The sequence below is a fragment of the Chanos chanos genome, chromosome 15 (genome assembly GCF_902362185.1).
Source record: "Chanos chanos chromosome 15, fChaCha1.1, whole genome shotgun sequence".
Taxonomy (NCBI): domain Eukaryota; kingdom Metazoa; phylum Chordata; class Actinopteri; order Gonorynchiformes; family Chanidae; genus Chanos; species Chanos chanos.
In genome coordinates this window covers 7,861,180-7,883,820 of record NC_044509.1, presented here as the reverse complement: position 1 = coordinate 7,883,820, position 22,641 = coordinate 7,861,180, and the positions used below count along the sequence as shown (strand labels likewise).

Here is a 22,641-nt window from a genome sequence, read left to right as displayed (position 1 = left end):
TATTTGTGATAGCTGATTCGGCTGTTTTTTTTAAAACAGCATTCATCATTTGAATCCATGAAGCTCTGTCAGTTAAGGGAATAATTTAGCATTTCAATTCGATACCGGTGTAAATTTACTGTCCACATTAAGACATGTAGTAACGATTAAATTAAAGGTCAATCACACTGACGATCTATTCTCTGCCTGTACCTCTGACACCATTACCATGTCTCTGTGTCTTTGTCCTCCTTTTTCTTTTTTTTCGCTTTCAGGGATCCCAACATCCCAGTGCCGCAGGATACAAAGTTCATCCACACCAAACCGAACCGCTTTGAGGAGGTTATCTGGACCAAGTTCAGCTCCAAAGACAAGCAGTACCTGCACATAGGCCTCAAGCCTCGTATTCGTGACAACTACCGGGCAAACAAGGTCGCTTTTTGGCTCGAGCTGGTGCCCCACCTTCACAATCTTCACGAGGAGATCATCAACTCCATTACCACGCGTCTCCCGCCAGGCAGTCCACATTGGACCAACAGGAAAGGTACACCCCAACCTCCTGGCACCCGCTCCACCCGCCACCCCATCATCTCCACCTATCCCCCTGAACCAGATCCGGAAGGTTCCGAACCGCCCCGTTTCTCCCCTTTCCCCGACAACGCGCGGGACTACTCGACAGAGCTGAGTGTGACGGTTGCCGTCGGAGCCTCGCTCCTCTTCCTCAACGTGTTGGCCTTCGCCGCGCTCTACTACAAGCGCGACAAACGTCACGAGCTGCTGCAACGTCGTCACCGTCGCCTCTCGCCGCAGCGCGGGGCCGGAGGGGGCGTCGGCATCGTGGGGGCTCCGCCCCACAACGACCTAGCCCTGAGCCAGGAGGAGGAGCTGATGTCTCTTCAGATGAAACAACAGAGGGTGGAGCTGGACCACGGCACGCCCCTACCTCCCCGCGGTCTCCACGGCGACCTGGAGCCCCTGAGACCGCCCGTCTGCCCACCGGACTACACGCTGGCGCTGCGGCGGGCGCCCGAGGACGTGCCGCTGATGCCAGCCATGATCCCCAGCACCATCACTGGCATGCAGTCTCTTCATGCCTTCAACACGTACCCTCCCGCCCCCGCCCCGGCCTCCAGCCACAGCAACAACGCTCTGCCCCACCAGCATTCCACCACCCGCGTATAGTAGCTCCTCTGAGGGGACACAGTCAGCCCCCCCCCCCCCCCCCCCCCCTTGTGCGCCATGAAACACAGACCTCCAGCAGTGATCCTGGAACTCTGCTGAGATACTGTCCACACACGGCTACTCTTCTTTTAATCACTGCTCCCCGTCTTGACACTCTTCTTTTTACTCTGTCTCTTTCTCTTTTGTCCGTTCCTCTCTCTCCTGGACTGGGCGCTCTCTCTCTTTCTCTCTCTCACTCTCTCTCGGCGGGTGTTTGGCTGTGGGGACAGATGGCTCAGCCTGACTCACTTGGGTTGAGAAGTAATGAAATTTTGGACTGAGTAACAGACCCCTGAAAAGGAAAAAAAGGAAGAAGAAAAAAAAGAAAGAGAATATTCAGACATTTCACCTTCCTACACCTCTCCACAGCAATTGTTTCATCATTCACCTCTATTTCTTTAACTGTTTTTTTTTCTTCTCTTTTTCTTTCTGTGTTTTTTTCTCTTCAGGTTCTGTTTTTTCTCCCTTTTTCTGAATTATAATCATTGCACTAGATTTTTAGCCCCAAGTATAGAACTCATTTCTGCCTATTCTGGATTTTTTTAATATATATATATATATATATATATATAAATCTTAAAACATAGCTGTAAAACATGTATAATTGATAATCTTGTGATGATACGAATGAAAATTATACCAACTTCTCGTTTTTACCAGCATTCTTGTGCCAAGTACTGTGATTAACGTTCTCTCAGTAAAAGAGTCCAGCGTGGACTTTCTTTGAGAGGATTACCTGGACTGGATCATGTTCAAGAAATTTGCATTATTAAAAAGTGCCAAACTTTTTTTTTTGTTTTTCCTTTTTTTTTTGTTTTGTTTTTTTTTGGTTTTGCGCTCTTGCTGGTTTTTGCTCATGGAGAGAGAATGAAATTCTCGAGAAATATATCAACATAAAACTATAAAAAAAAAAAAAATTTGGAAAAATGAAATTTATATCTTGTTTGCTCTCTGGGATATTTGCATGTTTTATTTTGAAATAGGAAAATGGATAAAAAACCGTATCAAAAATGTTCCACATTCAAGATATCTTTCTCTTCTTTTTTTCTTTCTTGTGTTTTCATTTTCTTTTTTCTGGGAAAGTCATGTCTTTTTCTTATGTCTGATATACTTAATGCACTTCAATCAGACTATTTCTTTCTCTTCTGTAGATACTTGATAAGAATCAGAAATTGGAAACTGCTTATGATTACAATAATAAAAAAAAAGATCAATACCCACCCCCCACCCCCCAACAAACCCTCCCCCCACCCCACATTTCTTTTCAGTGAAACAATGCATCAAAGTCCTCATCCTGATGAAGAACTGATGAAATTTCACATTTTCTCTCTTCTTGTAAATCCAACTTTTTCCTCTGTATAGTTCTTTACATTTTACCATGTCCTATAAGTTGACTTGATTGAAACGTCACTGTGCTGTATTGTTACCCAAAGGATTCAGCTGAACTCGAAACATCAGAGGACACTATGAGCATGTCGTCACAGGACAGCTCAACACACAAGAATTGTTACATTCTTCCTTTTACACTGGCTTTCGATCTTAACCTTAATTCTCTCAGTCAGTTTTTGAGCCCATCTGTCACCAAAACATGGACATTCTAACTCTGTGCCTCATCACAAAACATATGCGTGATTCTGCAAAACCTTCTTCAAGTCAAATCATGTATTCTTCTAAAACTCTTTTTTTTTTTAGGGGGGGGGGGTGGGGGGTGGGGTAGGGGCTCAGGTAGCCACAAGAGGGGCTTTGGGTTGCGGAGGGTGGGTTGGTACACGTACGTCTTGGTAGAGGAGCCATCTTCTCACCCATGAAATGGGGTTTAGAAATGGACTCTATGGATTTTTTTTTTGAGGGTTTTTTTGAGGGTTTAACGTCAAGCGTTAGATTGAGGCCAGAGAGAGAGCTTGGCTATGTTACTTTTTCCATTCAATCCCCACCACAGGGAAGCGACCTAGGGACATGCCAAACCGCTTGGACACGAGCTGAGTGCCAGTTTACCTGTCAATAAGCGCTAAACAGTAAACACTAAACAGTGAGAGACATGGTCGTTCTTATGAGTTACATCGTCAAACATTTTAATGCTCATGAAACAGAAAAAAAAAAACTGTGCATATTGCTAAATATTTTCCATCTTTTTTTTTTTTTTAATTGTACGTTTCCTTCTATCTCTTCTTCTCACTCAGCAGACTCGGGAAAAAAAAAAAAACACATTCAAGACTGCTTTCTATCATAGAGGACTTCAAACAGAGAGCGTGTGTGTGGGAGGGGGGACAGAGGGGAGACATCTACAAAAAAAAAAAAAAAAATCTTGAAAAACCAACTGTACATTTTTTTAAATGTAAGAGATCAAATTGTATTTGTAAATATTCTGTTTTACTGTTTGATTTACAGGTGAATGGCCAAAATGTATCCTTTGTGACAACAGGTGCAAGCTAAGTTGACTAGACATGTTCTCTAACAAACCCCTCTCTTATTGATGTTTGATGCTATTTTGTTGACTTGATTTTTAAAAGCATTTGACCTTGGTTCACACAGACAGTATTTTCAAATCGCACTACAAAATCGTAAAGATTCTCAAAACCGGTTTAAAAGGGGGCAAATCCGTGCCGCGGTTGAGCACTGAGCAGCGAGTCCAAACTAAACGCAATGTAGCCGATGAGACTGTAACTGATGTTCAAAAGCCTAGAAAACTGGTCTGGTTTGCAGGTTTTAAACCATATACACATTGGAGGTTCAGAGACTTTCTATATCAACTAAGAGCTTTAGAGCTTTAGTCTTTTGCACCAAAATAGTTGCACAAAGACTGAAAAACTGGAATGGCAGTGGTGAAAACACTGATTTTATCCACAGAGGTAGAAAGACTAAGAAACTCAGAGACTTTGGAGCTTTCAAACTCCTTATAGAAACTGGGAACTTATCACAACTGGTTTACAAAATGAGCCTTATTGACTTCTACAGGAGAGGGCTTGCTGTTAAAAAAAAAAAGAAAGAAAGAAAGAGAAAAAGAACAAAAAAAACAGTTGGAGTAGTCTTTCTTATAGAGGCCTGATGTTAGCATCATATTCTTGAGTGTGTTTGTTTGTTTGTTTGTTTGTTTGAACCTTTTTTTTTTAATTATTTCACTGGCAAAATGACACTGTGGGGTTACTGTTGCTATTCTCGGTTGTAATTTTCTAGAGTCATTATCTGACCCAAATCATTGGATTAGCTGTGAAAGGACTGGAGTGTGGGCTCATCTCTCTTTGTTGTGAATTTGAGCTGCATATGTTTCAGAATAGAGAATTTAACCCGTCAATATTTTTATAAAAGACTCAAGGGAGTATTGTAAAGAGAGTTAAGGCAGCAAACAGACACTGGAAGCACATTCTCACCAACCATATATGGTGACACTCTTGTCTGGCGTTGCCTTCATATTACAAAGACATTATAAATATACAAAAAAAAAAAAAAACAGCAAGTGTTCGATCTTAATGCTGGGTTGCCAAAAAACAAACAAACAAACAAAAAAAAAAATTTAAAAAAAAAACAAACAAAAAAAAAGACTTGCACCTGTTGGTTTTCATTTTGTTGAATTTCAGCAACTCGCGGCTTAAGATAAGGAAGCTTATGATAATAACGGGTTTAAAGAATGAAGATAATATTTCTATTTCAATATAGAGGCTATTACACACTGTATGTTGTGTATCTGAACTGGAGAACATTAAAAAGACATTATTAAACGTAACATCAATTTGGTCTCCCTCATTTCAAAAAACATTATTTGAACGTGTTGTGTTCACGTGGAGAGAAAAAAATGAGCTTTAAAAACTGAGTCGGATGTGTTCGTTTTGCATTTCCAGATTTTATGATGTGTGTGTCTGTTGGGTTTATTTTATGATATATATATATTGTCATTTTCTGTTTCATTAATTGTCTCGCACTACATACGACCTCACAATACCCTTTATACTTCACTGATCAACCTGTTTCGGGTTTTAGTCTCTTAGTGCGATCATCCTCAGGATGGCAACATAATTCAACAGAAGCTCTCTTTTAGCCTGGAGCTGTTTTTCCTGGTAAAACCCTTGGCTTTGCTACAAACAGACCTTTGCTCCCAGCAGTGAAAAGTACAGTTCCAAAAGCAGGTTGAATGAGGAAAAAGGGTAAGCCCTTTCACAAACATATGAATTCCATTCAAAAAAAAAAAAAAAATAGGACACAAACCGTTCTTAAACAAGAACACGATAACATACTCAGAGCAAACAAACAAAGCAATTCACATATCCCATAGAAAAAAAAAACAAATATGAGTTTAAAAAAAAGGCAATTCATAAATTATATCAAATGTTAAATATAGAGAAACATACTAATTTCACTGTCTCGCTCTGTTGATGTGTAACGCTCTCCATATACTTCGAGCTTGTTGAGCAGTTTAAATAGTGTCTATAATTTGTCCCGTTTATTCCTTTTGACTCTTCACGCTGTTGTGTGCCACATCCTTCCTCCTATGTCCCAGTCAGCTGCTGGTCTTCTGACAAACTGGGGCTCCTACGACCAGGAGACGGACTTTTCCACGCAAGAAGTTCGTGTGAACATGCAGGAGCTCGGACAGCGTTGAAACTTCCTGTGTCACGGCCTCAGTGTGACCTCTGGAGACAGAGGGAGATTGTTCCTATTGGTGAATAAAGAGACAGAGAGAAAGAAAAAAGAGAGAGAGAGAGAGAGAGAGAGAGATAAGTGATGTAATAACCAGAGGACCAATATGGCAAAAAATACTATGAGGATCTGCAATATTTAACCAGTCGCGGTCCTCTGCAAAAAATAGAACTCTCGACAAATGCTTTATCTATTATAGTTTACAGATGCACACATGCAAACCCACACATACAGAGACACACGGGTGTCATTTACCAACATGGTCAAAGTCACTGAACTGCCTTGGCTTTGAAAATGTGCACTTCTCAGAAAAGCGTCGCCAGTGGGACGGGGAGGCAAACAAAGTGAACGCAATGAGAGAGCAAGCCAGCTGAACTGGCGCTCATAACCTTTCTGAAAACGCCTGCAAATGCGTGCGCGCGCGCACACACACACACACACAGAGGGAACCCAATTATCACACACGCACATACACATACCCGTAATTGTAGGCTGCGGAGAATGCGTCTGACGCTGAGGATGTTGCTCATTGTGTTGTCCAGCAGGTCCTGCAGACGAACGTTGGTCACTGACTGTCTAACAGCACTTACGGTCTGAGTCAAGAGACTCAAGCCTGTTTCAACTTCCATCGCCTGCTCCTGAGTCTGAAAAGACCAACGCAAGTCTGTGTAAATACACACCCACGTGTATCAAAGTCTAAAATCGACCATATCTGTTAAATGCAACATATTTAAGATAGCCGTGACTAAGCGCGCTGTAATAACTCACATCTTTGCTCTCCCAAACGTTAAAGTCGACCCTCACCAACGGAAGGACATACGTTCCCATCAGACCACAACCCTCTTTACAGCTTCGCTGAGAAACAGAGAGACAGATCACAGTTAGAGGAGGAGGAGGAGCCTGAAAATCCCCCCCCCCCAAAAAAACTCTTTCAGGACTCCTTCAGAGAGAACGCAAGTCTGTTTGTGCCATTGGGTTTACGCGGCTTCTGTTCAGGTGGGTCGTTGCTTTGGTCTCACCATGGCAGCCTCAGTGTCCCTGGCCTCCATGATGAAGCGGTCCAGAACGTTGATGTCGCAGATGGGTTTGAGCGGAGAAGAGCCTCCCCGACCCGGGAACGTCAGCACCAACAACAGAACTGAGAGCAGCCCTGTAGGACCCAGCGCGCACAGACAATTAACAAACTTGTATCTGCAGTTGCCTAGTGCCAATGTTACAATGTCTGTTCTTTTTTTCTCTCTGCTGTTCCTCCTTTGACCCCCTTCATTATTCTTTCTTTCTCTTTCTTTCTTTCTTTCTTTCTTTCTTTCTTTCTTTCTTTCTTTCTCTCTCTCTCTCTTCAAGGTCTACATTCTTGATGTAGTACAGTTTGTTTCTCTTGAACTAAGAGCCTGGTGAGGTTGCATAGAACAGATTCGACTGCTCTTGTAAAAGCTCTGCCAAAAACAGCAGGAAACGAGTACAAGGAGTGAAACTTGCTCACAGAACACAGTTAGAGTGCTACAGTCTTGCACAACAGTGTTATCAAAGTTATGTAGCATGCCTCCCTCGAACCCCACCAACCCCTGTGTGACTGATAATGATCTAGAGGCTCTAGAAACATAAAAGCCAGACGTGAAATCTTCAAATGTTAAGAATGAACGCTAAAAGTGAGAGGTGGGTTTAGTAGTTAAAAAAACAAACAAAAATGCCGACTTCTTCACGTGATGATTTTAAACGATGTAAATGATTTTAAAGTATCAACTTGAAGATCAAAAGTTGCACTTATAACCAGCGCAGTAAACCGCAGTGTGTTGAGTGACTAGATGATAATGCATGTGTTTCAGAGCACTAACTCAAGGGCAGTATCACAAATGCTTATAACTCTGTCCACTTGCGTGTGACACCACACACACTAAGGTCAAAGCGGTTTCCAGCGTCAGTGTGACTGTGTAGCTCTAAGCACTGACTTGCTGTCAGTATCTTCCAAGTCTAAAGGGTGATAGTACTACAGTCTTGTAATTGACACCCCCTTGAGATGGCATCAAACTGTGTTCCTATTTGACATCACAATCCATGTTTGACCTTTAATTTCCATGAAAGGTCAAGCAGCCCATTACAGGGTTATTACCTTATCTCCATTATTAAAGTGTGGGCGAAATTTAACGAATGTATGTATAATGCATTTGGCACAGTAGTAGGCTATCCTTAAAGTTCGCTTTATTTCATTCATGCAGAAAAAGTGCACGTAGGTTGAAAAGTTTTACGTTTACTTCATTTTATGTAGGCTAATCTAATCTAATGACAGCCCGGTAACGGTGTCCAAAGAAACAGTGCCCATACTCATTTTAGATCTCGTGCGCTTACCTGAGACGGAAGGCATTCGAAATGTGGTTCTGCATTTTTAGAGTACATCGCTGAAAAGAGTTAAATTATATTCCCGGGCACCACACGAATTGATGTGCCACACCTTCCTTTCAGAGTTCTGACAATAAGACAATGCGCAACTTTCGCCTTTCAGAGGATTAAGCTACTGATGAGTTATCGTCCGTCTGTATCAGAGCTGCACGCTACTGCGTAGGTTTTTCGGGGCTAAGGTCATCTTGAATGTCTTTGGCAGTGCAAACGTAATCGCTCGTACTTGCTCTTATGTTTGCATAGTTGCCTGCCAGAAATGTTCAGTCAGAAACGCCGCTTGCAATAGAAGAATATGCTACGTGCACGTGTGGTCAGTTTACTTGTGTGCCTCATGTACCTTGTCCGCGAGAGAATTGAGGTGAACACTTGAAATTATTGTTTAATTGCATTGCTGTGGGTCATCCAGTGAAATTAAATTCACATACTTGTTTACGCACACGCACACACGCAGACACACACGTGGACTTTTGCTTGAGTATGACCACAGAGAGCATGTGAAATATGATCAGTCAAGCGTTTTACTTTTTGTATCTTGCAGTCGTCCAAGCATACGTCTCAGGAACTCATTTTATCATTATGTGATATGGATGTCAGGTGGGCATGATTAACTCTACTATGTTTAACAGCAGAATCTTCTCGTAAAAATGCGTTGATCATGCAAGCCGTTCCAATGAACCACGATTTATGCCGATAATATTCCGCTGTCCAACTCACTGTCAAGGAGCTGACATTAAATGGGGTAGGAAAATATAATTTCAGTCTTGCCTAAGGCGAACCTAAAACGGTGCGTAGGCGAGAGGCAATTTAAAGGTTTTACATATTTAGAGACATACAGTTGCGATTAGAACCAAAAGTAGTCAAAGGTATATGGCCACATTTGTTTGTTATTTAGTGTTTTTAATTTTGTCAACAAAAAAACACCAAAAAAAGAAAATCTCCTTTTTTTTTTTTTTTTTTTGCTTTATTTAATTTTAATTCATCTTAGAAAGTAATGTATTATCTGAATGATCTGAACAGAATCAAATTTCAGTAATTATGTCTATTACAACATTACAGCAATTCTGCTATAACAGTCAAACATCCCCTCTGCCCTGCAATGCACTTTAACCCCATTGTAAGGTTAACCACCAGAGGCTCTGCTACTACTGCTGACCTCTGACCCAGATCTCATTCTGAGAAACAAACAATACATCATCACCAAGTCAAAACCTGTTAGCGTAGCTTCTGCATATCCTTTGACACAACGGGTTGGGAAAAACGAAGCAGAAGAAGAGGAAGAAGCACACAGAATTTTTGTAGACACTTTCATAAGTCTAAGGACTACACGATAAGGAACATGGATAAGCTACATCTCCTCGTAGATGCAATCTTTGTAGAAGATCTGAAAGTTCTTGTCCACATTCATCCGACCTTTTAGGAACTTCTCAAGTGATTTGAGTGGCGCCTCAACCACTGCGTTGTTGATACGATCATTCAGGGCGTAAGCTCCGAACGCCGGGAAGCGGTAACGTTCCAGGTAGGGTGCATTTTGGTCAAAGTCTGTGCAGCAGTACGCCGTCCAAACATAATCTGGAATCCCCACACGGTCGACGTTGTCTCTCCGAATCATGTTCCCCGTTGTGGTTGTACCAGTAACCACATAGGCGTTCCCGTGGCAATAGTTGTTAAGGCGCTGTCGGACTCGGTCCACGTGCTGGGCCCAGGGTCCCTTGTTGAACTCACGAAAGAGCGGGACCACGTTAGTCAGGGTGTAGGTGGCCGCTTTGTCTACCTGGTCGGCTTGATGTTGGTCGGGGTTCAGATGACCGCGCTCATACTGGGCCATATCTGCAAAGTCTTCCAGTGTGGCCTGAGTATCCATGAAGTACATATGCATTGTGGGTGACAGGGGGAAAGGCTCCATATTACTGCTTCCCTGTACTGAGGCCAGCTGAAGAGAGAGAACGGGACAAAAGAGAGAAGGAGAAAAAAGGAGAGGGAGATATGAATTAGCATGCGTATATCTTGAGGTAAAAAAACACACACACACACATACACACACAGTCACCTTTTCTATTACATTTCACTGAACCCATTTGCCGCTTTCAGCAATGAGTGCTAGTAGAAGTTTAAATGCACAATATCAAAGCCATCAATTTTTCTAATAACGAGAGAGAGAGAGAGAGAGAGAGAGATTACAGGGAATTATGAAGATGGGAAGACAGAGAGAGAGAGACATCTAATCTGTTCAAGCTTATTACCTCCGAAGAGCCGACATTTTCATTCTCATTTGTATGTCTGAAAGATTAGATTACTGCCCTTTCTCATGAAAGACACCTTTGAGAAATGTCATACTCACTGCTGATCACAACTGCAGTAGCAGTTCACAAAACAAGGGAGACAATCTTTAGAAACTGGTTTAGAAATGTGTCATTATACATAAATTATTGCATGTACATAATGACGGTAACAGTACTGTTATTATGTCTGCATTTTATTGTAAGTGTTTGGAGGGACTGAAGATAGAACAAACACAGAAGTGCCCGTTATGGCATGGAAGGTATGGAGAGGTGATTTTTGAGGACGTCTGAGCCAGGAAAGGATGAAGTTTAGTATATGTGAAATAAAATGTTAAAATCGTAGAAGCTATTTTCAGTTCCAGCTCAGTAGTGATCAAACTCCATTGTATTGATTGACTGTCCCTCCTCTTTTGCTGTACTGTATCTGAGAACAACTGGACTGTAGAATTCTATCTATTTCACCATTACTTTTTTCAAGCTCTTATACTGTAATGCAGACTCAACCTTCAAGGTCTTTTCAGGGCTTAAACTGTTCACAATTCAATCATGTTGGTGTGGACTGCACCAGTGAAGGGCTAATATTGTCTTAGTCTTAGCTAGTCACAACTGGCTTTTGCTAACCTGGATCTAGCACATCATTAGCATATGAATTACCATAGCTCTCAACCTTTCGACGTTATTATAAAATACGTTCTCGTGGAGCTAACCTTTTCCACTCACCTGTGGCTCATACATCCAGGGCTCTTCTGCACTCTTCTCACCGCCAGACCTCTTGAAGGTGTAGGCACAGTACACGGGCATGCGTTTGTGTGGGTCGTAGAGAGTTACAAAGCGGGGTTTGTCCTCCAGGCGTTGGCAGATCTTCTTCAGATTTCGGCTCACGTAGCCCCGTGGCGGGGTACCCATGTACATGGACTGCTTGCATCTCTCCTCGTGATTGAAGTCTTCTACCACCGCTGGATCGGCTAACTGGCCACAGAGCAGCAGATACAGCAGCAAAGTTCTCATGTTCGTGTTACTGCAAGCACTTTGTCTTTGTCCTTATCAGCTCTGCTTTGTCTGTTTCTTACGGTCAGACTTTTACTCCTCCCTCACCTCAACACTTCTTTGCATATGGTCACTTTTTTCTGTGGTGGCTTGCCAACTATGCCCTCTGGTCTTCTGTCTCTTCTCAGCTCTGTTACCTGTCTTCTCTTTCTTTGCGAAGACTGCAGTTTGAAGAATAAGGTTGGCTATTTTTAAGCAAAGTTGTGATCTCTAATCAGTATCGGTGATACGGCCAAATGTGATGTTAAGTAGATTGACCTGGCAGTTCAGCCGCTGTGACACTTGTTGTGGCTGAGAAAACCATTCAAAATCTTTCATCTTCAATTCATTATCTGGTCTATTTAATTATTTTCAAATACTAAGTGCTACCTGGTGTTAGTTTCAATGGAAGTTCTCTTTTCTTTTAAAGATGGACAATCTTTCTTTTTTACTCCTTTTTATGTTCTTAAAGTTCTGTCCATCTGGTGAAATGGAACGAGCTGTTCTCCTCTGTGTAGAATAATGGTTTTGACTTCGATGTAGTATCACTTAAACCAATACACACACTCAGTAACCACTGCTGTGCTCATGTCCTCTATCAAATGCAGTTATACAGCTTTAATCTCTGATGTTTTTCTGTCTCATATCTGTGTGTGTCTCATATCTCTGTGTGTGAGTGAGTGAGCAAGAGAGAGAGAGAGTGAGCAAGAGAGAGAGAGAGAAATAAATGCAGTTTGTAAGATCTTGTATATTACATTTATGACAAAAACATAAAGATAATGTGTTTCTCAAATATGCCATGTGTATTTAGTGTATTTGTTATACTTACACTTCATCTGATATAAATGTTACATTATGTTATTATAAACCAACTGAATATGTTAGCACTAAGTAAGTAGGACAATACATCATAATTCAGAGGTATAGTTCATTTTATTCAAAGCATAGTAGCATGATAGAAAACTTACATATGTAACAATTATCCCTTAAAACATCTACCTTTGTAGGTGCCCATGAATTTCTTAATGAAGCTTTAAAGAAGAGCCTTTTCAGGTATAGGCAAATGAGAACTGTTTAGTCACACATTAAGCATGTAGCAGAACAGATTGCAAATATAATGGAGGAATCACAAATGTAGGCAAATGAACAAGAACAGAAAGGCAGGTTCCTCTCCTCTATTATGATGGAGGTACATAGGTAGAGGAGAGGGAGAGATGCAGTTGTCATAGAAGAGCTGCAAATTCTGATTCCCATCCACTGTAGTCTTCAGGAAGTTCTCCAGTTCCTGGACAGTCATCTCGTGAACAGCGTTTCCCTCTTTGGCGTTCTTGGCGAGGTAACCCTGAGACGGGAACAAGCGACCAGCAGTGGTCACCCCAGTGACGATGTCGGCAGTTCCACGACAGCAGTTGTTGAGCCGCATCCTGAGCCGCTCTTAATGCTTGCGCCACGGCCCGATATTGAACTCCCTGAACTCTGGCACCGCGTTGGTCAGGGTATAGGTGGTGGACAGGGTTCAGCGGGGCTTTTTCATAAAGAACCACATCAGAATAGTCATCGAGAACTGCCTGCGTGTCTTCGGACTTCTTGGGAAGATAGCCAGTGAGGAACGTCTTCATATTTCTGTCGCCATTGATGATCCACCTCTGCCAGCTTAAAGAAACAAGAGAGAAACAAGTTTTTCAAATAATTCTTGTATTTTTAGTGAGCTACAAATAGGCTACGCTTCAGCTACACTTAAACAGTAATTTTTCCATTCGCTCTAATTTGCCGTGAACCCCTAGGACGTCAAGACCTATGAGTGGTTCTTATATGGCGTGTCCCTGGTGTCAACTCATTTATAATATGTGCCCGTCTCATGAGTTTACTTCGGCAAGTGCAAAAATAATTAGATGCTCGAAAAAGCATTCAGTTCTCATAGACTCCCGTTATGAAGATGACGACATCTAAGGTTTGGTTCAAGAAAACACACGCCCGTGGCTCGTACATCCAGTGGTAGTCCCAACGGTCTCCTACGGTTTTCTTCAAAGTATACGCGGAGTACATTCGAATACGTTAGCGTGGGTCGTACAGGGTCACATAACGCGGTGTGTCAGCTTAGCGCTGACAGATCTGCTTCAGTTTAAAATCAATAATCGATAAAACCTCGTGATGGCTTGCCCACGTGAAAACAATCTTTACATCTCTCCACATGATCAAAGTCTTCCACCACCGGCGCCAGAGCTTACTGGCCACAGACCATCAGGTACGACAACAAGGTTACCATGCTGTCGTTAATACTGGGAGAGAGTAATTGGTGACCGTATGTAGATTATTTGGATTAACTTTCGCTGTGGGGTTTCGGTTAGAACATTTAAACAGGAGTCGAACGAATCAGATCTAGTTATATTGCACTGATTAAATGGCTCGGCGCGAACACGGCATTGAGCAGAGGGCAGATTCCTTAAAGTCTGTTTAGACTGGGTGAGTGTGATCTACAAAGGAAATAGATATACATAAACAGTATTATAAATCTGCTGACTCTGTTATTTCAATGTAACAGTTTTTTAGTTTAAAACAGGTTAACCAGTTTATACACTAGAGGGAGATATTTAATATGCAAATAAAGTCAATAGGCCTATCAACATGTTTTGGTACGGCACTATGGAATTAAATAAACTGTCACAAACATCAATATGCCGTTATACAAACTGTGCAGCGAATAATTACTAAATATTGATTAAAGTCAGCAAGAATAAACGAACACAGATAGGTTTCCATGTAAGTAAACCACACAGTGATCTGTCATGTGGCCTAACAGTCATTCTGATCAAAAGTTAAAATTTGCTCTTTCTTAACGAGTTAACAAACATAGACAGATATTGAAGACTTACATGTACTGTACATTCACTTAGTTAGTTTTCCTCATTCAACGCACACTAAATCTCTAATTTAGTTCGAGATGAAGGGACGACGGAGATTAACTCTCTGTGGGATTTGCGCCTCACGATCTGGACTCCAGCTTGACCAACAGGACAGGGAAGGTGAGAGCGGACCCCCTTTAACTTCCCCAACGTCTCGTTTATACGGTCCTCCTTAGAAAGAGGGCGTAGACAGCTGAAAACTAAGACTAAACGCCACCTAACAAGTTTCTTCCCCCATTTCATTACCCTCAACAACCATCGTTCTGCCCCCACCCAGCTTCTCAGCCAAGTCTGCAACTAAGCTGAGACGCGCTCACTTTCACATACCGCCCCCTACACCCCTTCCCACACAATTACCTGCACTTCAGTTATTCTGAAATATAACTTACCCATCACACTATTAATTTTGCACATTCAGGTGCATTAGAACAGCCATTATTATACAAATTTGGATGCGCTGTGCATATGATCAGCCAGTCGCTGGTTTAGTTAGTTAAGTATTCTGTTGTTTTGTGACTTTGCTCTCTGATGTAGGGCTGTCTCATGTTTCCGCTATATTGTGTTATCTGCTGTGTCTTATCTGTTGTGTATCTTGGTATTAATAGGTTGCTCTGCTGTGTTGGGCTGTGTTTCCTCTGACATTTTGTCCTCTGTTATAAATGCAGACTCCTACACCACAACAAGTTGATGGTGCATACACACTTGACAATATAGCAGATTCTGATTCTGATTCAGATTCTGATTCTGGCTATTGCTTTTCTCTTCATCTGCATGTTGCAGCCCATAATGCTTTGCAACATCAGTGTCCTCAGCAATGGTAGTCATTGCTCTGCCACATTGAATGTCATTGTTTCTGACCTTATCAGCAGTGTGCTGCCTTTTCCTACAGCCAGGACTTTTATGCCTCCCTCACCTCAACACTTCTTTGCATATAGTCACTTTTCTCCTCCTCTTTCTCAAACTATGCCCTCTAGTCTTCTATCTCTTCTCAGCTCTGTTCTCTGTCTTCTCTTTCTTTTACGAAGACTGCAATTTGAAGAATAAGGTTGGTTATTTTTAAGCAAAGTTGCGATCTCTAATCAGTATCGGTGACACGGCCAAATGTGATGTTAAGTAGATTGACCTGGCAGTTCAGCCGCTGTGACACTTGTTGCTGTGAAAGCCATTCAAAATGTTCTGCATTTCAGTATCTGGTCTATTTAATCATTTTCAAATACTAAGTGTTGCCTGGTGTTAGTTTCTGTTTTCTTTAAAAGATGGACAATCTTTCTTTTGTTTTTACTCTTTTTTTATGTCCTTAAAGTTCTGCCCATCTGATGAAATGGAATGAGCTGCTCTCCTCTGTGTAGAATAATGGTTTTGACTTCGATGTAGTATCACTTAAACCAATACACACACTCAGTAACCACTGCTGTGCTCATGTCCTCTATCAAATGTCGCCTCAGCTGCAGTTTTTATCTCTGATATTTTTCTCTTTCTGTCCTATATCTTTCTCTGTGTGAGTATGTGTGTCTTTGTGTGTGTGTGTGTGTGTGTGTGTGTGTGCGTGTGTGTGTGTCTGTGTGTGAGTGAGTGAGTGAGTGCGTTAGTGATTATGTATATGTCTGTGTATGATTGAAACATGCAGTTTGTTTCTGAGTATCATGGTATATTATCTATGACAAAAACATAAAGTGTTTCTCTGATATACAATGTATATAGTTACACTTCTTTTCACTTTATATTGTGGGTTTTCAATTTTAAATAACATAAATAACTAGCTTTCAAATGCATTTAGTAATATGCTCAAATGTATCGACGATGTAATCAAAGGCCCTTATCTCTGATGAATGCAGCCTCTAGTAATTTTTCACTGTGTCTGTTGTATGACGTATTCACCCTATGAAAAGAGGGACTCTGTGTGAAATAAAGCAGCCATGAGGACAATAACGTGAAAAAGTGTGAATGCGGGTGGTCATGAGGAGGTAACGTCTTGCAAAATAACCAGAGCAAACTGGTTTTAGTTGGCCATTGGGTAAAAAGCCTGTGGTAAGAAGGATATAAAAGCTCTCTCGAAATAAGGAGCCCGGGAACCTCACTGAACTGTCATCGTTCTCTGTCTTGCATATTGTACTGCATGCAAGGTAATAAAGTAACGGGTGTGAACATCTCTGACTTTGGTTTTTATTTCTGAAAAAATAGCAGCCACAATATGAATGGTATATTACATTATTGTAAACAACTTTTTATGTTGGCCCTAAGTAAACAGGACAGTACATCATAACCCAGTGATATAATTCATTTTATTCAAAGGATGATGGCATGATACAAAACTTAAACTCGGAACGACTTTCTCTTCAAACCTCTACGTTTGTAGATGTCCATGAATTTGTCACTGAGACTTAAAAGTTCAATAACAGCCTTTTCACGTATAATCAAATAGGAGCTGTTTAATTACACATTAAGCATGTAGCAGACCAGGTCATTTGCAGGTAGAACAGAAGAACCAGAAGTGTAGGCAAATGAATAGGAGAAGATAAAGGACTATAATGTCACAGTGTATTACAAGCCTCAAAGCCGAGGGCCATAAAAAGCTCCCATATTTTTATTTTACTATACTACCATCTGTTTGCACAGTGAACATAGCGATGCTATCTTTTCAAAGCAATTGAAAGACTACAATCATATTATACTGCATAGAGCATAGAAAGGCAAATAAAAGGAATATCCATAATTTGACTTCAAGTTAAGTATATTGAAACAATAGTATAGTGAGAGCCCACAAGAGTAAACCCAGATTAACAGAAACCACTGTGGATTTGTTGGTGTGGATCGAGGCAGGTTCCCTTCATATAGTATGATGGAGGTACAAAGGTAGAGGAGAGGGAGAGATGCAGTTGTCATAGAAGAGCTGCAGATTCTGATCCACATCCATTCTAGTCTTCAGGAAGTTTTCCAGTTCCTGGACAGTCATCTCGTGAACAGCGTTCCCCTCTTTGGCGTTCTTAGCGAGGAAACCCTGGGACGGGAATCGGATACGAACGTCATGCGGAGCATTACGATCGTATTCAGTGCAGCAGTAAGCTGACCAGACGTCCTCGGGGATCGCGACCCGATCTTGATTGTTTCGGCGGATCATGTGGCCAGCAGTGGTCACCCCAGTGACGATGAAGGCAGTTCCACGACAGTAGTTGTTGAGACGCACCCTGAGCCGCTCTTCGTGCTCTCGCCACGGCCCGATATTGAACTCCCTGATCTCTGGCACCACGTTGGTCAGGGTATAGGTGGCGGCTCTGTCGTGTGGGTCTGACTGATGCTGGTCAGGGTTCAGATGGCCTCTTTCATAAAGAACCACATCAGAATAGTCATCGAGGACTGCCTGACTGTCTTCAAACTTCATGTGTAAATAGCCCGTGGGGAAAGGTAGCATGTTACCATTGCCATCCACCTCTGCCAGCTGAAACAAGCAAATTAACAAACAGAATTTCCAAATAACTCTTGTATTCTAAGCTTAGAAAGCTACAAATATGCTCCAACCACACTTATGGAGAAATTTTCCACCCTGTCTGGTTTGCAGAGAGCCGACATTCAAAAACGCATCTCAAAATACAATATATGCCCGTCTTCAGCAAGTCGATTTACGCAAGTGCAGAAAACAAAACAAAACAAAAATCCCCAAATACAGGTATTCAGGTAAACGTTCGACTCATACAGACGTTCATTGTGCAGATGATGACGTCTAAGGTTTGGTTCAAGAAAACTGATACACACCTGTGGCTCGTACATCCAGGGGTAGTCCACTCGTCGATCTCCCTCGGTTTTCTTGAAAGTATACGCAGAATACACCGGGATGCGTTTGCGTGGGTCATACAGGGTCACATAACGCGGTTTGTCAGCGTAGCGCTGGCAGATCTTTTTCAATTTGGTATCGATAATACCTCTTGGTGGTGTGCCCATGTAAAGAGAGTCTTTACATCTCTCGACATGATTAAAGTCCTCCACAACCGTTGCTTTAACCCACAGTGAGTTAAGTAACACAATAAGTAAAAGCGCTAAACTCACAGAGGAATACATAATCATGGATAAACTACAGACGGAAACTCTGTGATGCTCACACAAGGCTTCGATGAGAGAGAGTAAAGTGTGAAATGGTGTGCTGTTTGTTTTAAATGTCATCGTCTTGATAGGCAAAGTAGGTCCCCGGTCCGTCCGTTACCACATAGTCTACGTGTCGACTATAGTCCTTAGCCTCACTTGCGCTTGTTTGAATAGTTCAATTCACAGCCTTTCTCTTCAATGGCACCTGTTCTTGGAATGCTTTCAAGAATCAGCGTAAATGTGATGTATTTTATTTTCCTCGTTTCCAGTAGGCGCTTTGCTATTTTTAACAGAGTGGATGGCCCAGTGGCCAACGGGGGAGATGGCCCAATGGTCACTGACACTACTCGAGGGGGATGACGGGTTAACAAGTGGGATGCATTTTGGTCATTTTGCGAACAAGGGGGATGGCATCCCCTCCTCATCCCCCTAAAAAATCGCCTACTGTTCATTTCCCTATCAGATTACATCACACAAGCTTTATGTCCGAGTTCATTTTAATAAGTTGCACCCAAACTTCAAGACAAAGAGAAAAGTTTGAGTTAAAAGTTCCAGAAAGGTCTGTTATAAAAAACAACTTGATGAGCTGAATGTGACATCTACCCTATCAAGATTATAGTTGCCTAAATTTTTATTTTACTCTATATCTAGAATAACAATATTTTATCTCAGGAAAAAATTTGAAACATTCTGCTTTTTAAAGCTCTCAGTTTTCAGCAAAAATAGTCTTATACCTCCACACATAATTTTATATTTTCAGATATCCTCCAAACTGTGTCAAATTCAATAACTGTTCAGGCTGTACCATATTATACTCTAGAAATAAACAACAGTTCATCCTTTAGCACAATCAAGAAAAAAAAAAAAGATTTTTACACAGTAGCAATACAGAGGCTCAACAACATCTGCATAATGGCTACAGGCCTCACTTTTAGATATGCTATTGATACTACATGCTCAGACACTGTACTTTTGTTTGTAGGGATATGTTGGCATCAAAATGCACCAGGTCTAAACACCATACATCTCTGTTATTCAGCCCAGCACGGTGAAACCGATTGTAAATGTCATCAGAACTTTGCTACCCATTTTCTTCTCCTTACAAATAGGCCATCGCCTTCACGTAATCAATTTCACTTGAATCAAAGAGCTCTTGTTCTTGCGTTTCCTTGTTTAGTGTCATCTTAGCATGACCGATTTCCCCTGGCTATCAGGTTTCAGGTGCTGTCACGTTCAGGGAGCATGCGTTTCGGCAAAGAATTACCGCTTCTGTGCTCATACTCTGCCCGACTCCTTTCCCTCCAATATCTCACCTCCTCCCCTCCATAGGGCCGTCTCTCTGCATGGATAACTTGCTGCGCTGTAAAATGTAAAACACACCACTCTATCTCTGCGGAGCAGCAGGGAACAAAGGAGTCCCAGTGCAGGGAAAAGTGATGGGGTGAAAATGGTAGTGGAATAGCTTGATAAGCTTCGTCGAATAGACTCACAATGTCACAGACTTTGACCGGGGACAAAAAAAAAAAAAAAGATACAGTGTAGTACAGTTTGAGTGAAACGGGGGGGGGGGGTGGGGGGGGGGGGGGTAGTCACATTGTGCCTGTGCCGTGTCAACCCAGTTGAAGGCAAAGTGATGACACTGTGTCTCTGAAAAGGGTTTGCCCTTTCGGCATGTAGCTATTGAACTCAGAGCTGGGTTCCCGGGTTTATATCTTTACAACAATCTCATTACTTTACCAGCTCGTGTAAGCGCTGCATGACATTGACCCGGATTAATATCAGTTTATGTGTATTTATGGCGCTATTGTCAGGGAACTGTTGTGAATTGGTCAAGTACTTACATAATCAATAGATCATTCAAACAGAAATGTTCATTTGGATTTAATTGAATTCTTCAGCTAATGAGGGATCTGTTGCAATCTCACTGTCTTTATGGATTCCTTTTAGGAATATGATATGAAACTAGCAAACAATGAATGAATTCAGCAGTTCCTTTTTATTTGGACGGAAATAACATATCTAAGCAAAGAGTGAGAAAGAAAGATGAAATGCAGTGTCTTCCACATTACTGAAAAATAGAACATTGTCTGGAATAGTTCACAAGTTATGGAAATTTTCTTTTAATTCTTCTTTCCATACTATCTTCTACACATGAAATTTTAATCTTGGAGGGCTTCATTTTCAAAATACTTGTCATTTAAATGACATGGAAGTTATAGGATTCTCTTTTAGCATACAGATGACACAGACAAAGACTGAGGCGAAATTCTTTCACTAGTCCAGAGACGTCTCCACAAATCTATCATCAGAAATTATACCTGGCAGTGTACTACACGACCATAATTTGCTACACAAAATCTGCATTGTTCTAAACAATATAATAACAATAACAAGTTAATGATTTTTTCAAATATAATTTTATTTGTTGATTTTTTTTTTCTTTGAAGGTCCACCACAACCATTCAGCAACAGAGAATTATTTTATTCTTTAAATTAACAGAGAAAAGTGCTGGAAAACTTTTGCTGCAACACCGAGTGGGTTGCAGCAAAGGCATCAGTATGAGTAAACAAGTAGAACCCCAAACAAACAATTTGTCTAAAATAAGACAAGAAAAAAAGATGGTCAAAATATCTTTAGAATAATTTCCTTTAGGTCCTGCCAACTTATTCACATTAAAGTAAACATTCACAAAGTTCCCCGGTTTATAAAACACAAAAATAACACATTACCCCCACCATAATACCAACATTTAGCATTTTGAAAGTCAATGAATCAAATACATGAGTTGTTAATATATGCCTTTCGACTTGAGTATATTTATTTTGGCAGCAAAGCAGACGGATTATTTAAGACCGACCATAACGGAGTCATTTGGCTCACAGTTTTGATAGAATATCTGGAAGGACTTGTCAACGTAAGTGACTTTCTTTAGGAAGTCTTCAAGATCCTGTACTGACATCTCTATCACATCTGACCTCTCTTTAGCATTAAGCCCATAAGAAGCAAAGGCCGGAAATCTACTACGTTCCCCAGGGGGCGCGTTATGATCGAAATCTACGCAACAGTAAGCAGACCACAGATACGTGGGAATAGCTACGCGTTTGATGTTATGTCTGCGGATCATGCCTCCAGAAGTGGTGACACCAGTGACGATGTAAGCCGTTCCGCGGCAGTAGTTGTTAAGGCGACGGCGGATTGTGTGCTCGTGTTGTTTCCAAGACCCGATATTGAACTCTCGTATCTGGGGGACCACGTTCGTGAGGGTGTACGTAGCGGCTTTGTCGTCAGGGTTAGCCTGATGCTCATCGGGGTTCAAGTGGCCTCGCTCGAAGTACACGGTGTCAGAGTAGTCCTCCAAAATAGCCTGGGCATCCTCAAAACTACGATGTAAGTGGTCCTGAGGAAAAGGCTGCATGTCCCCAGGGTCAGACACTGAGGAAAGCTAACAGTTAAGAAACGGTTTCGATTAGTTGATGTGCTCTTAAACCGTTATTAACGTGGTGAAGATCTTGAAGTTTTAGAAGAAATTGCACTAATCTCAAATAAGTACATGCATATACTGTATTACCATTTAGGCTGGTGCACAGCACTTAACAGAAGTAAGTGTGCGCTTAATATAAGTGACTTTGCTAACTACTTTTAAATTATTACTGCTATAGCAGTACTACTATAGCTGCTATAGAGCAGTTAAAACGGAACTAGGTAGGCCTAGTAAAATTATGTTACTGGAAAGTACCTGCGGTTCATACATCCAGGGGATATCGACCTTCTTTGAGCCATCAGAGCGCTTGAAAGTGTACGCAGAATAAATTGGGATGTGATCCACAACATCGTAGAGGGTAACATAACGTGCCTTGCCATTGTAGCGCTGACAGATCTTCTTTAGTGACGGGTGTTCAAGTCCTCGCGGCGGCGTACCCATGTACAGAAATTCCCGGCATTCTGGTGAAAAACTCTCTTGCACCTCTGCCCAAACTGCCGCTAACAGAAAGCAGGTAAACACCTGCAAAACAACAGGGTAACATTGAAAATATGGCATTGAAATAAAGGCTATCGTAGGAACTACAAGAACAAGCTACGGTTAATGACCGCTTGCAATACGCCTCTCGGTCCTCATTCCCTCTGC

General features: G+C 41.6%; 5 protein-coding genes across 8 annotated transcripts in view; 1 reads left to right on the top strand and 4 right to left on the bottom strand.

Annotated features, from left to right (window-relative positions):
- The window catches only part of nlgn2b (neuroligin 2b), a 29,773-nt gene extending 28,612 nt beyond the window's left edge, over positions 1-1,161 (top strand). For all 4 annotated transcript variants that reach the window (XM_030792404.1, XM_030792403.1, XM_030792405.1 and 1 more), the window contains one exon: positions 255-1,161. In XM_030792404.1, coding sequence (XP_030648264.1) covers positions 255-1,161 — 907 coding nt within the window. The remainder of the gene's footprint in view (positions 1-254) is intronic.
- A 3,892-nt stretch (positions 1,162-5,053) lies between these two features.
- Positions 5,054-8,365, bottom strand: epob (erythropoietin b). Its single transcript, XM_030792537.1, has 5 exons — positions 8,179-8,365; positions 6,852-6,982; positions 6,601-6,687; positions 6,312-6,476; positions 5,054-5,848 (listed from the first exon to the last, which is right to left on the bottom strand). Exons 1-5 carry the CDS (start codon positions 8,192-8,194, stop codon positions 5,693-5,695), a joined length of 555 nt encoding a protein of 184 aa, XP_030648397.1. The 5' UTR covers positions 8,195-8,365; the 3' UTR covers positions 5,054-5,692.
- Positions 8,366-9,574: 1,209 nt separating this feature from the next.
- LOC115828899 (endonuclease domain-containing 1 protein-like) lies at positions 9,575-11,516 on the bottom strand. The gene is made up of 2 exons (XM_030792997.1): positions 11,229-11,516; positions 9,575-10,159 (listed from the first exon to the last, which is right to left on the bottom strand). The coding sequence occupies exons 1-2, from the start codon at positions 11,514-11,516 to the stop codon at positions 9,575-9,577; spliced, it is 873 nt and encodes a 290-aa protein (XP_030648857.1).
- Positions 11,517-17,259: 5,743 nt separating this feature from the next.
- Positions 17,260-18,490, bottom strand: LOC115828898 (endonuclease domain-containing 1 protein-like). Its single transcript, XM_030792996.1, has 2 exons — positions 18,188-18,490; positions 17,260-17,873 (listed from the first exon to the last, which is right to left on the bottom strand). The coding sequence occupies exons 1-2, from the start codon at positions 18,488-18,490 to the stop codon at positions 17,265-17,267; spliced, it is 912 nt and encodes a 303-aa protein (XP_030648856.1). The 3' UTR covers positions 17,260-17,264.
- A 2,668-nt stretch (positions 18,491-21,158) lies between these two features.
- LOC115828984 (endonuclease domain-containing 1 protein) lies at positions 21,159-22,557 on the bottom strand. The gene is made up of 2 exons (XM_030793093.1): positions 22,252-22,557; positions 21,159-21,957 (listed from the first exon to the last, which is right to left on the bottom strand). Exons 1-2 carry the CDS (start codon positions 22,552-22,554, stop codon positions 21,358-21,360), a joined length of 903 nt encoding a protein of 300 aa, XP_030648953.1. The 5' UTR covers positions 22,555-22,557; the 3' UTR covers positions 21,159-21,357.
- Between the last annotated feature and the right edge of the window lie 84 nt (positions 22,558-22,641).

Bases quoted from the DNA above. Each gene is read 5' to 3' on its own strand.
- epob (XM_030792537.1), bottom strand. The intron at 6,688-6,851 runs GTGAGACCAAAG...TCTGTTTCTCAG, and splicing joins GGGACACTGAGGCTGCCATG to CGAAGCTGTAAAGAGGGTTG. The intron at 5,849-6,311 runs GTATGTGTATGT...ATTCACCAATAG, and splicing joins TCCGCAGCCTACAATTACGG to GAACAATCTCCCTCTGTCTC.
- LOC115828899 (XM_030792997.1), bottom strand. From the start codon at position 11,516: ATGAGAACTTTGCTGCTGTATCTGCTGCTCTGTGGCCAGTTAGCCGAT. The intron at 10,160-11,228 runs GTGAGTGGAAAA...CTCTCTCTTCAG, and splicing joins CCTGGATGTATGAGCCACAG to CTGGCCTCAGTACAGGGAAG.
- LOC115828898 (XM_030792996.1), bottom strand. From the start codon at position 18,490: ATGTATTCCTCTGTGAGTTTAGCGCTTTTACTTATTGTGTTACTTAAC. The intron at 17,874-18,187 runs GTGTGTATCAGT...TGCTTGTTTCAG, and splicing joins CCTGGATGTACGAGCCACAG to CTGGCAGAGGTGGATGGCAA.
- LOC115828984 (XM_030793093.1), bottom strand. From the start codon at position 22,554: ATGCCATATTTTCAATGTTACCCTGTTGTTTTGCAGGTGTTTACCTGC. The intron at 21,958-22,251 runs GTACTTTCCAGT...CTTAACTGTTAG, and splicing joins CCTGGATGTATGAACCGCAG to CTTTCCTCAGTGTCTGACCC.